The sequence below is a fragment of the Panulirus ornatus genome, chromosome 14 (assembly GCF_036320965.1).
Source record: "Panulirus ornatus isolate Po-2019 chromosome 14, ASM3632096v1, whole genome shotgun sequence".
NCBI classification, from domain to species: domain Eukaryota; kingdom Metazoa; phylum Arthropoda; class Malacostraca; order Decapoda; family Palinuridae; genus Panulirus; species Panulirus ornatus.
In genome coordinates, this window is record NC_092237.1 from 3,818,539 (window position 1) to 3,833,191 (window position 14,653).

General features: G+C 46.5%; 1 protein-coding gene across 3 annotated transcripts in view; it reads left to right on the forward strand.

Moving 5' to 3' along the window:
* FucTA (glycoprotein 3-alpha-L-fucosyltransferase A) overlaps positions 1-14,653 on the forward strand; it is a 163,989-nt gene that overhangs the window by 21,265 nt on the left and 128,071 nt on the right. For all 3 annotated transcript variants that reach the window (XM_071669369.1, XM_071669371.1, XM_071669370.1), the window contains exon 3: positions 113-169. In XM_071669369.1, the coding sequence (XP_071525470.1) occupies positions 153-169 (17 nt within the window). In that variant the 5' untranslated portion in view covers positions 113-152. The remainder of the gene's footprint in view (positions 1-112; positions 170-14,653) is intronic.

Sequence of the window (14,653 nt, forward strand, 5' to 3'; positions counted from 1 at the left end):
ACTATGTATCCTTCATCTTCTGGTATGATATTTTATCCGTGTTTTATTTTGATCACGTTTATATGATATTCTTTTTGTAATTTTGTTTAATTTGCGTTCGTGTATCCTGCAGCGCTGATGTGACGTCACAGCGGGGAGCTCCACCCTCCATCATGGCGGCCTGGGCCAGGTAAGGCGCGAGTTTTATTTTATTTTTGTTTATACATTTTTATACGACATTTGTTCACAGTTTAACCGGGATCATATCTTTTTGTTCATTGTCGTAAACCGTCTATCCATTTGTTTATATATGATATTATTATACTTTGACGCTCTCTCCCGCGAGGTAGCGCTAGGAAAAGACAACAAAGGCCCCATTCGTTCACACTGTCTTTAGCTTTTATGTGTAATGCACCGAAATCACAGCTCCCTTTCCACATCCAGGCCCCACATAACTTTCCATGGTTTACCCCAGACGCTTCACATGCCCCGGTTCAATCCATTGACAGCACATCGACCCCGGTATACCACATCGTTCCAATTTGTTCTATTCCTTTAACGCTTTTTGCCCTCCTGTATGTTCAGGCCGCGATCGCTCAAAATCTTCTTCACTCCATCCTTCCACCTCCAATTTGGTTTCCCACATCTTGTTCCCTCCACCTCTGACACATATATCATCTTTGTCAATCTTTCCTCACTCATTCTCTCCATGTGACCAAACCATTTCAAAACGCCCTCTTCTGCTCTCACCACCGCACTCTATATATATATATATATATATATATATATATATATATATATATATATATATATATATATATATATATATATATAAGTTTGAATGGAGAAAAACTGGAGGAAGTGAAGTGTTTTAGATATCTGGGAGTGGATTTAGCAGCGAATGGAACTAAGGAAGCTGAAGTGAGTCACAGTGTGTGGAAGGGGGCGAAGGTTCTAGGAGCGTTGAAGAATATGTGGAAGGCGAGAACGTTATCTCGGAAAGCAAAAATGGCTATGTTTGAAGGAATAGTAGTTCCAACAATGTTATATGGTTGCGAGGTGTGGGCTATAGATAGAGTTATGCGGAGGAGGGTGGATGTGCTGGAAATGAGATGTTTGAGGACAATATGTGGTGTGAGGTGGTTTGATCGAGTAAGGAATAATAGGGTAAGAGAGATGTGTGGTAATAAAAAGAGTATGGTTGAGAGAGCAGAAGAGTGTGTTTTGAAATGGTTTGGGCACATGGAGAGAATGAGTGAGGAAAGATTGACCAAGAGGATATATGTGTCAGAGGTGGAGGGAACAAGGAGACAGATAGATGGATAGATAGATAGATAGATATGATAAGTTTTTTTTTGCCATGATTTTCCATGACTGCGTCATGTGCTGTGGCTCCGGCCATGAAGGACACCACATTGAAATGCAACCCTGGGGACGAGGGATCTCCGGTGGAGGAGGACGGTTGCTGCGAGGACGGTGCAGTAGCTTTGTTTTCCGAACCTTTGATTTGTGTTCAGGTGGTGTTTTGGAGGGCGCGCGCGCGTGTGTGTGTGTGTGTGTGTCTCGATGTTCATCTTAACACTTCAATCATTCCCAATCACGTTTAATCACTTAAATTCCATCGTTGTTCCAATCGTTTCCAGTCACTTTTAAAGGCTGTTGGTGTGCGTCGCTGAACCAATTTGTGGCGCGGCTATGTAATCAACAGGTGTTTTCACTGAAGGTTCACCTTTGTGGCAAAACAACTGCCAAATTAGTAAATTATGCTATTGCATATGATATATATATATATATATATATATATATATATATATATATATATATATATATATATATATATATATATATATATATATATATATATATATGCACACACGACTTTACGACTCTTGGGTATGGTGGCCTTAGCATCATAAGGGTCAGGTCGTGTGTTCATCACAAGGGACGACCGCAGCCTGGGGAGTGACAGGGACCTGAACGATGGGGACGTCGTCAGGAGACCTTGGGGGACTCTTGCTTGGGATCCTGGCTCGAGGATGGGTGGGGGGGGAGGGGAGGGGAGGCTGAGCGGTGGAGGACATCCCACGTGAGGTGAACGGCACCACTTGGGGGAGGAGGTGAGGTGAGGAGGGAGGGAGGAATGTCTCTCCTCGCAGAGGTCCTCAGCCTCGCCCTCCACCCCCCCCCCCCCCCAGCCCGACACACTCCCCACTGGGCTGGGGTGGAGGGTCAGGGTGCAAGACAGGGACATGACAGGTTCAGGTCGTGGTTGTTGACCTGGATAGGTTATATTCATGGCTCACGCTGGACAGTTGGCTAACCCCCGGACGGATTTCGCTGTCAACTCCCCACTCCCTCCCCCCCGCTCATTCAGTACTGCCTTATTTTACTTGTGTGTGTGTGTGTGTGTGTGTGTGTGTGTGTGTGTGTGTGTGTGTGTGTTGCCGTATTATTGTTGACTTATCTGTGCCGGACGGTGGGAGGGGGTAGTTCTATACCAATGGGCCCGCCCCCCCCCCCCATCTTGTGTACTTCCCCTCCTGTGATACAACTCTTTGTGCACCTGTGAACCCTGCCAGTGTCATGCGTGTGTCTGCTCCAGCCATCCAGCCGTCTTGTTATGATTTTCACGAGAGTATCATTGTCAACCTCCTACTGTCTGCTCTCTGCTTCCTTCATCTTGGCAAGTTTCGAAGAACTGCGTGCGGGTTGAAGGGTGTGATCAGTTCACCCCTCATTTGCTCTTCACTTATCCCTGGTGGGGTCGATATAATCCCGCCGCCTCCCCCTTTTAACTCGCCTGCCCTAATTCTGGGCACCTTCTGTGTTGCCTTCCTCCAGACCTTCTCTATCAACTCTTACGTGTTGCTGTAGATGCGGTGACCAAAACTTGAGAAACATATCCTACTTTTAGGGGGCCTGACTTGGAGGTGTGAACAGCTTGTGTATGTCTGTGTACAGAATATTATTTTATTTTTTGTTTTGTATTGTCACATTGTTGTTGTTTTTTCCTGGCAAATGTGTGATTGGGTTAGTGTGTCTTGCGGTAACTCCACGTCAGGTAAGTTGCAGTGTCTCTAACTTTATTGCTCACCTGTAGACCACACTAACCCAACTTAAGTTACAGGGTTTACCTTCTTAGGGAAGCCATCTCTGCGAAAGGTAAGTTACAGTATTTTGTAACTTGATGTGACTGAGTGTGCGCTAGGCCAGTAACATTATCAGTAACGTAGCTTTATGATGTTCAGTTAAGGTTTCTGACAGGAGGTTTCTGGTTCTGTTGATTACGGTTATCAGGCTCACATAGGTTTCTAACTCACGTAACTTGATGTTCTACCGGTGTAAGTTCGTCTGGTTACTTAACGTGACTTGGAGTCATCATACAAGTGAACTTGGTGATGATGAACTTAGTGTTATCAACTCGGGTGTGGCGAAGGATACGGGTTTGTGTCCTGGGGTACATGAAGTATGTGTTTGGTTGTGTTGGAGAGGATAGGTCAGTCGACCACACCCGTTTGCTGGTGAGGGGGTATCAACCCATTCCCCAGAGGTGGGTGATGGGAGAGGGGTAAATCCCCTTCCCCCTTCCCCCCTTGCGTTAGCATCACCACCTGTAATAAAACATGAGGGTCCACACGTGTGTGTAACTCTCCAACACCTGGTCTCCCGCAGTACTTTGATAGCTTAGGTAACATTCCCTTCCCCCCCGTGTGTACGATTGTTTACGTCATGACCCGTCATTAGTGTACGTGGAGGGCGTCTGACACTCATAGCGGCATGATCTCTTAAATAGACTTTACTGCCATCCTTGTCCACGTACATACCTATCTTCCATGCCCGTCTGGTTGAGTGTATACATACCTACCTACCTTACCCGTCTGGTTGTCTGTATACATACCTACCTTCCATACCCGTCTGGTTGAGTGTATACCTACCTATCGTGGCCGTCTGGTTGTGTGTATACATACCTACCATGGTCGTCTGGTCGTGTGTATACAGACAGACAGACAGACGTAGCTTCACAGGCTCTACCCACTTGAGTCAGTCAGTAGCAGCTGGTGTTTCTCTCTCTCTCTCTCTCCCCCTTCTTCCCCCACCTCCCTCGACCTTGTTAGTTGACATCGCTTAGGATCTATCACGACGGATGAAAGAAAACGGCATTTTATGTGTAGGGTTGTTATCTTACCCCCCCCCCCCCCACACACACACACACACACTGGAGTAAAGACATGGTATATATATATATATATATATATATATATATATATATATATATATATATATTATACTTTGTCGCTGTCTCCCGCGTTAGCGCAAGGAAATAGACGAAACAATGGCCCAACCCACCCACATACACATGTATATACGTAAACGCCCACACACGCACATATACATACACAGACATATACATATATACACACATGTACGTATTCATACATGCTGTCTTCATCCAATCCCGCCGCCACACATGCATGGCACCCCCTCCCCTCGCGTGCGCGCGAGGTATCGCTGTGTATATATAGTGTACGGAGAGGGTAAGGAAGTGTACGGGGGGGTTGAGGAAGAAGGTCTCCGCCGGGGTAGTTGTGGATCTGTGCAACAAGTCAACCCACAAGAAGTGAATGCATCACATCCAACGTTGGAAAGTTGGGAGAAACCCGTTTGGCAAATATGCTAGGACACGAGGTGGGTCACACCAGCTGACCTCACACAGATGGATGGAGGAGTGACACACACACACACACACACACACACACACACACACACACACACACACAGCGACTTTTACTGCTCATTTATTCGTTTACTGGTCCGATAAATGTCCTTCGGTAAATATGTAAATGGTGATTAGAGTTACTGACCGTGACACACCCACAAGCCGCTCTACGGCGTCCAGCCCGCATTGGTTCGAATGCAGGTCGGGGCATTCAGTCCATAGTACATTCGGCTGTTCATCCTTCCTTAGGGGATGGTCGATGAATTGGATAGCTGGCTTACGTCATGGTATATATATATATATATATATATATATATATATATATATATATATATATATATATATATATATATATATATATATATATGTGTGTGTGTGTGTGTGTGTGTGTGATCAGATGTACAAATAAAGCAGCTAAACTGGTTATTGTGTGTGGATGTTTGTGCTCCAAGACGAGCGAGATGTTAGAGTTCATAGTACATGTAAAAACTGGTTAGCCTTTAAGCAGGAGTAAATATTGTCATTCGTATATTTTTTTTTTTTTTTGTTGGCATCGAACTCTTCCCCCGCTCTCGCCATTCATTAAGGAAATTGTTACCGTTTCGGCATCTCATTACGAACATTTGCGGAGGGGCCTCGCCATTGTGGGGTTGCGTATGAAAGTGAAGGCAATCGTTGAACGTGCTTGACCGGCCAGGTCCCGCCATGAGCTGTTTTGATTCCTAGACCCGCGGTGGGGGGTTGGATGAAGGGGGGGCCACTCAGTCAGCGTGACCACGCGGGCCAGCTGATTGCGGGTCCACTCAGCAAGCGTGGCGACTCGAGCCGGCTGATTGCCGGTTGTGCTCCCGGGAAAATCGGTATCCGTGAGAAATGTCCGCGGGCAAATGACACTCTTAGTTGTACCATAATAAGCGACCAGTACTCTACCAGTCTACTTTAATAAGTACAGGTAAACCTTTATTAGGCGTCTCTGTTAAGCACGTACAGCGAATTCATTATAAACCTTACTTATTAGTTGTCATTTACGTTGCCTTACATAATTCATTTCCCAGTTACATGGCCTGTCATTTGTCAGGCGGTTTAGGCATTACATATATACTTTACGGACCATAGCCAATACCGCTTTAGAATTCCTCGGGGCCCAGTAATCACCCATCATATGTTTGCCAATCAGTTGGCGGATCACTCCCATTCTCTATGATTTCTTCGTTACATTTTCTATACTACTTAATTTTTGCTTGGTGGCAAAGAACACGGAGTGGCTGTATTTACCTACGTTTTCTAAAAAGCCTTATGTTCTGCATTTAATGTAATCCTAGAATAATGTAGTGGGGTGAGGTGTCTGTGTTTACTAACATGTAATTTTGAAGCGTATATATATATATATATATATATATATATATATATATATATATATATATATATATATATGAAATGCATAATACCTGGGTATAGAAATATTCATTTTTTAGCGATTTAATGTTAGCGGTCTATGTTTGGTAGTGGGCAAGTTTGAGAAATTCGTATGTAGTTGTGAGTGATGTTGGAGACCAATGTTTGAGGCAGTTTGTGAGTAGGTTGGGCTTAGAGGGAGCGGCGGACTGTGGGGGGGGGGGGGGGATTGGCCTTTTGTCTCTGTTTTCAGTCGTGTGTGGGGGGGGGGAGCTCCGTGTCCTTGTAAATGTCATTACCTTCGCCAGAGCGACATGACCCACACGGCAGGACGGGGGGGGGGGGGGGGGGTTAATGATGGTGCCCCGCGGGGGACTGTAGGGGAAGTGGGGTGTATGGGGGGGTCTTGCTGGAGACTAGGGGATGGGGGGGGGGAGGGTGGAGGCCCGCTGGGGTCAGCCTGTGGAGGAATGAGGGGAGGGGAGGTGTCGAGGATTATTTGTATGGTTCTAGGACGTAGATGGGGGGGAGGGGAGGGGACGGTGTGGGTTAGGGTGCCTGGGCAAGAGGGAGCGGGGGGTGGGTGGGTGGAGAGACAGGGTTAGAAGCGAGAGTGGCGTGCATGACCACGGTTGTGGCGTGGTTGGCGGTGGTCCGGTTCTGGAGGCCTGTGAGATGGTGTCAGTGTTGACGCCGATAGACAGCAGGAGGAGGAAGAGGCGAGGCGCCGCGCCTCTCGGGCAGGAGCAGAGCGAGTGGATGGTGGACATGGCCCCTGGGAGGAGTGCATGGCTGCTGCCCGTCGCGTAACCTCACATACGTTACCACATCTACCCATTTTTATCGACCAGCTCCGAGGTGAGGATGAACAGCTGGATGGACTGTGGACCGGCTGCCGCGACCCAGGATATGAACGTATGCGGGTTTGATCCCTGGGCGGACCTTGCATGGGTGATGGTTAGTCAGTAACGCTAACCGCTACACCACGTGTGTGTGTGTGTGTGTGTGTGTGTGTGTGTGTTTATTACAATCGTTCGTAACTCCAGTGTAACAATCATCATTACTAACATTCATGTTACACTTCGTGCGTAACGCCGACCAAAGATCGTAATTTTCCTACAGACGCGCCAACGATTGTAAGAGCAGAAGACATGGCGAAAGTAATTATCCGACGAACTTGATTTTCGCAAAAAAGAAAAAAAAAATCAAGAAAAAAGATACTTCGTTCCGCCAGGAAATTCCGTCCAGGATTCAGTGTGACTCCTCCAAAGTTTTAGTCTCTGTGGGACAATTTTTGTTTGTCAGGCTGTGAATACCTGGGACTGGGGCGCCCCGTCAGCGACTGGGGCGCCCCCATCAGCGGCTGGGGCAGCGAGCAGGACGTGCGTATTTACCGTCTCCCTCACTTACGACTGTCGTATGTGGTCCACTGCAGGGAAAACTTATAGCAGTTGCTATGATACAATTTCATTTCCAAAAACACTTAAAGGCGTGTTTTTTGTTATTTTTGTTATTTACAAAAAAAATGCAATGACAGAAAGCCTGAATACAATATAATTGATATGATATAGATTTTTAATCGTATATTTGTAAGTTATGTATATATATATATATATATATATATATATATATATATATATATATATATATATATATGTATATATATATATATATATATATATTGTATAAACTTGAATGTTGGATATTCTTCGATTGAACATTTTCCTCTTGCAACTATAACTTTTATATTATATGTGGTTGATATACGTTAAAAAGTAATTGACACAGAGAAAAAAGGAAACTGCCAGTCATTATACAAGATTGGAACAAGGTTAAAAAACTCTAGGAAAACTTTTTATTGGGCAACTTTGTTGTTGGCTGCCGCCGGCCGCTCGTGCTGGGGGAGTTGTAACCCGGGCCATGTGTGGCTGCAGCGACGACACCCGGGTAGTTGTTACGTCGGTCATGATTGGCTGACACGACGATGAAGTCTTGACGCGGCCGTTGATTGGCTGCGGTGACGATAATGAAATTGTGACACCAGCGTTGATTGGTCATAGGGTTGTGACATGGGCGTTAATTGGCTGTGGCTTTGGCATTTAATAAAAACTATATTCGGGAATAGTTTGGCCAGATTGAACAAGGAGCCTTTTAAAAGAATTGAAATTTAACATAGTTAAACATTTTCAATTTGTTAAACATTTTCATATAGTATAAAGATATGTTTTGTCTTTTTTGTATTTGTAATTTTGGTTTCTAGTAAGCTTGAGCCTCGAGATTTGGCAGGCTGGTCTGTCGTATTTAAAAACGACAGGTTAAGCCGTTTAAATGTCTTAATTTCATTGGCCTTAGCTATACTGATGTACGAATAACTTGGCTGATATTTACTGACGGATGTTTATTCAGATCTTGATCATCTAGCGATTTAGTGTCACATACGGAGATGTTTATTATCTCTTGTGCGCATTTATCTTCTGAGGGAGCTCGGAGGTTTTATACCGGTCGGCCAGAGGACAGGTAGTGGGTGCCGGTCGGCTAGGGGAGACTGACTGGTGGGTGGTGCCGGTCGGCTAGGAAAGCAGGGCCGCCGGTAGTGCCGGCTGCGTGAAAGCCTTGGCTGAGGCCGTAATGCAGTACTTCCGCCTGTAACTCGCCGTCCTTGTTAGTTGTAAGGAAGTGAACCTATGATGGCGATACGTGAGTCCATTTTTCTCCGCCCCTCAGACAGCTCTCCCTCCACAGACTGCCCCTCACCTTCCCCTAAGGGTCGTACCGTCGTGCTTGAGGATCGTACCGTTGTCCCTAACGGTCTGGCCCGAGGGATCGTACCGTCGTGCTCAAGTTATCGTACCGTCGTGCTGCAGGGCTTGCATCCTACCCAACAATCAGTATGGGACCTTTTTTTTGTTATATGATTAGTTAAGTCTTAAGTACTTAACTACCCCCTGCTTGAGGATGGCATTGTTCTTCCTGGGAAAGAAATGTGTGTGTGTGTGTGTGTGTGTGTGTGTGTGTGTGTGAACAGGTTCTGCGGTATACAAGGTCGGCGCCCGTCAACGGTCCTGTTGCTGTTAGCTGCTATAGTGCTACTCTTGCTGCTGTTGCCTCTGTTACCCTGGCCTTGTCTGCTGTTGCTTCTGTTTTTTTTGTCACAGTTGTTGTTGCTGCTGTTGTTTCTGTTTATGTTGGTTCAGCCTCTGTCGCCGCTGCTACTGTTGCCTTGTTTTTACTGTTGCTCTTGCGTCTGTTCCTGCCGCTGTCTGTTGCCTCAAGTGAAAGTTACCGCGTTAGTTTTTGCTTCGGTTACCGCCAGCACTTGTCGCTGTTGCTACTGTTACTCGTGAGGTTGACACCGTCTCTCTCTCTCTCTCTCTCTCTCTCTCTCTCTCTCTCTCTCTCTCTCTCTCTCTCTCTCTCTCTCTCTCTCATGCGTGCGGGGGTGAGGGTCCCTGGCTGCCGCTGCAACCGTTGCTCCTATCTCTGTGTGGCGGCAGGGGGATGGGGTGATCCCGCCTCCCCCCCTCCCTCTACCACCACAACCCTCCCCCCTCCCCCATGTGGCGTCAGATTCTTGCCAAGGACGTCTTCTTCACGCTCACGTCTGTGTAGCTGTCTGCTTCGTCTGTCTTGATCATTGCTGTTTGTTATTTGTGTATATATTCATGATGATGACGATGCGTCTTCGCCTGACCCTTCTCATCATCGCTGCTTTTCTTCCCGTTTTCTCATTACCGTGTCATCACTACACTTCCCATTTTCTCCACGGTGCATCATCATCATCATCATCATCATCACTCCCCTTCCCATTTTCTTACCACAGAGTATCATCACTGCTCAGTTATTCCCTGACTGATTACAGTCCTTCATGCGCCCCTCTCTCTCGACTTGGTCGTGTAAGCAAAGGTTAATATTGCCAATGACAATGACATCTGATCCTCTCCACCCCCGCCCGAGATTGTTTCAAGGTCTATATCATCACTACACTATCCATCTCTGATGTGTAAACATCATCACTATCCATATTTTATGACGACTTTGTCTCGATATGTCCGAAGGTTAACCAATATCGATATATATATATATATATATATATATATATATATATATATATATATATATATATATATATATATATATATATATATATATATTGGAGAATCGTGTTGGGCGTACGTGTGTGTGTTGGAGTGGATTGCGGGAGGAGGTCCATTTTCTGCGAGAATCCCATTTTCTTTGGACACCCTGGATGTGCTTTATGGCCGGTTGTACCGTTTGCGACGGCCGTGCCAAACTTTATCTGTACCCTCAGCCATGATGGGCTCACACCGACGGACGGACAGGGAAACACACACTCATGTGGGGGGGGGGGGGGTTAGGTCAAAGGTCAGGCCAACATGCTCCAGGGTCGTACCGTTGTGCCCAAGGCTCGTACCGTCGTACTTAAGGGTGTAATACTATGAAACTTCCGAGTTGAATTAACATATGAATACGTTAAAAAGATTAACATTTAACTCGCACAAATAATAACAAATACTGTCTATAGACAATACTATATGCACGAAAGTCAGGAGTAGATAATACTGAATGTATGTCTATCGGTGGACGGAAACCGTCTATCCTGATAGACAGCGAGGTCTCGCGCAGTCTCTTGTGTAGTGTTGCGTGTGTGGCTGTGCCCACTTAGCAGCCGTATGGGTCTGCAGATGGTTAGCGAGGGTAAACCCAACCTGTAGTTAAGGTTTTGTGTGTGTGTGTGTGTGTGTGTGTGTGTGTGTGTGTGTGTGTGTGTGTGTGTAAGTCGTGGGTCGTACATCTCTGGTGGTACGCCTAGGATCGTCAGCTGTCGTGGACGACCCCAGCGTCACCCAGGCCGAGACACGTCAAGATTAGGGCACGTGACCCTCTTCGTTACCGGGAAACGTGGATTATATATATATATATACTTTAAGGAAATGTGTATGCACTTAGAATGTTTATAGTAAATTTGAATGATTTAATGTACAACCCGGATGTATATGTTTAACTAATGTTTACGTCTCCCTCTCGAAGGGTCATGATAGTAATGGAAACCACCAAATATATTTTCCTCATGCGGTATATTTAACGAGTCGGGGAGACTAAATTTATTGGGTGATTTCAGGTGTTTGCTTCCCCCATCTTGGCAGAGGGTGTGAAGGGCAAGCCTGGTGTTAATGAGACGATTCGATATTGATTTTGATAATATTAAATTGTGTTAAATATAACGTGGTCGAGGAGGTGGATGTGTGTCCATGGGAGTGTACTGGGATCATGGGGTGTGTGAGGGACGCGTGCTGTCGAACCCATAGGGGCGACTTTGTGAGCCCGCCCGATGTAAGACGCAAGCAAGTGTGGGTGGCGTTATGGGCGGTGCTGGTGGGCGTGTGGGCGATGGGTGGAGTCCTGTGGGTAGTTTTGGTTGGGTGTATGGGAGAGGATGTGGTACGTGGGAGTTTTAAAGAGGTTTAAAGATCATCAGAGAAGTGCTGTGCGAAGGTCATTGAGCAGCCTGATGTACGTACAGTTAATACTTACTGTCATATTTACACCATTGTTACACATATGTACGTATGTGCGTGTCTGTACATCCAGGTATTAAACACACACAGACACACACACACACACACACACACACACAGATAAGAGGACACGTGTGTGTGTGTGTGTGTGTGTGTGTGAGGAATAAGAGTGGCAAAGATAGAAAAATCGACCAGTCATCTGGCTCAGCACACTTGTGTATCGCAGGTTGGGTTGATTACCAGCTGTGTGAACGCCTCCCAGACCGCCGTGTGTGTTGGTGCGGGTGAGCGCAGGCAGTGGCTGGGGTGGTGTGGGTGGCAGACCAGGCTAACTCGTGAAGGGTAGGGGGTGACTCTCACCAGTATTGTGAGGCTGAGGCACACACACACACACACACACACACACACACACACAGACTCCCTATCCGGAGGCCAGGGAGAGTCTCGTGACGGACGGGGGAAGAATTATAACCATTTCCTCAGCATGTCCTGGGGCAACACTACCCCCCACACACACACACACCCCCGAGATGTAAGGGGATCCTACTCAGGTATGGGGGGGGGGGGGGTGGTATTGCCCTGGTCGTGGGTATCTCCACACACCCCCCCCCTCCCCACTTCATTCATTTGCTTGTTTACCAACTTCCTTCCGTCATTCATCCGTTTTTTTCCTCCCCTTCACCTCTTGTCTTTCCCTCCTCCTGTGAGACCAGCGCCTGGAGAACGGATCGGTCCCCCCCCCGAGAGTGAGGATCAACCCCCCCCCCCCAGGATCAGCAGCGTGGGTGCTGGGGTAACCCCGCCTCCTGGCCGGGGCTTGACCTCGGCAGCGACGTTGCCCAACACCTGGGTCATGCTGGGGAGGGGGAGGGGGGGAGTGGTAGTCCTTGTGGCTCTTCACACACACACACACACATATATATATATATATATATGTATATATATATATATATATATATATATATATATATATATATATATATATATATATATATATATATATATATATATATGTATGTATGTATGTATGTATGTATGTATGTATGTATGTATGTATGCATGTATTGATAACTTTGAAGAAGTACAAATGAGTAGTGGGCAGTAGGGTAGTGTAGTGTGCATGAAAAGAGGAAGGAAAGATACTGCACTGGAGAGAGAGAGAGAGAGAGAGAGAGAGAGAGAGAGAGAGAGAGAGAGAGAGAGAGAGAGAGAGAGAGAGAGAGAGAGAGCTTGTGCACTTGTTACTGGTGTGTGGCCCGTTCTGGGGTGCACTTCTGCTGGCCACTGACCTTGGCCGCGTGGGTCGAGGGCCACAGTGACCTTGGCCGCGTGGGTCGAGGGCCACAGTGACCTTGGCCGCGTGGGTCGAGGGCCACAGTGATCCTCCACAGGTAATCCGGTGCTGGTGCGAGCTGGCTCGGGGCATTATTATGGTGATTATTGAATTGACCTTTGACCTCCCCCCACCCACTACCCCCCCTTTCCGGCCTTCCGTACCACTTGCCTGGAGTTGTTCCCTCCCCCCTCCAGCACCAAGCCAACGTGATAGGTCACTATCATACGCACCATCTATATAGGTCACCATCATCACCATCCATCCATACAGGTCACCATCATCACCATCCATCCATACAGGTCATCATCATCACCATCCATCCATACAGGTCACCATCATCACCATCCATCCATACAGGTCACCATCATCACCATCCATCCATACAGGTCACCATCATCACCATCCATCCATACAGGTCACCATCATCACCATCCATCCACACAGGTCACCATCATCACTTATCATCCTCGACAGGACTATACATCATTGTCACCATCTTCACCATACCTTATATTTTTACCATCATTTTCCTTCGTCGTTGATGAAGACGGTCTGCGTCATCATCTGCTTCACCCTCTACACTTTATTTCCTCCCTCTCGATAACTTCCTTCCCTCCATCCCGCCCCACTCCGTCTCCCTCCGTCAGGGAGAGGTCATGACCTCCCCTGCCCCATGATGTGTAAGGTCACCCTTCTCTCGTGGGTACGATCGTGACGCCACCGGGAGTCGAACCTAGGGACTAGTGAGACAGCGTCACGAGATAAGGTTTGGTCAGCCATCACACCAACGAAAAGAACTGGTAGCTGATGGTGGGACACGCACACACACACACACACACACACACACACACAGACCTGATTTCTGAATTTCATTCCAATTATTACAATGGCTAGTTAGTTTACAGACGTACACACACAAGACATTTATTAACTTCATAAATCTAAGCAGAAGAATGATCTACAAGGTTTGCGATGTTAGATCAACATAAACATCAAGATCCTCGCAACACTCTGCCACTATGATAATGTCACTGTTTACACAGCAACATAAGAGAACTTTGAAAAACATCGCCAAACTTCAACTCAGCCAAACCCTTGAGGGAGATACTTTTTTGAGCTGTTTCTTTACATTTTGTCAGACATATTTGTGACTTACTCGGGTGGTTCCAGAATTTACGTGCCGCCATCTTGATTGATTGTGTTTTGTTATGAGAGATGATCCTTGGGACAGACAGCTGATGCAGCGTTGCCCAGTGTTAACATCATGTACATTTGGTCTACACTGTGTCGGGCTACTCGTTGTAGTCGAGTTTTGTGTTCGTGGCTGCCCAGAGCTTTATACAGTCGTTAATTGTGCCAAGAACCAAGGACTGAACGACCGTTATGTCTGTCGCCTTATTAGAATTTATCCTTCACACTGGCTAAGTACTGGTGTACCAAAGACTTTTTGTTTTTACTCCTCGACGTGTGAAGCAAAAGTCGTATAACAGTCGGCATAAAGTCCAAGGTTCTTCACACGAGCGGTGATGTCGCCACCATCAAAACATATTTCGTTCGGTATTCCGGAGGTATCATATCGCGTCTCAATGAATATATGCTACGTTTTTTTCTTTTACATTTACAAGAAGTTTGTTTCGTGTGAGGAAGCTGGGTATCGTGAGAACACTGCACGAGTAAGCCATCTGTGAT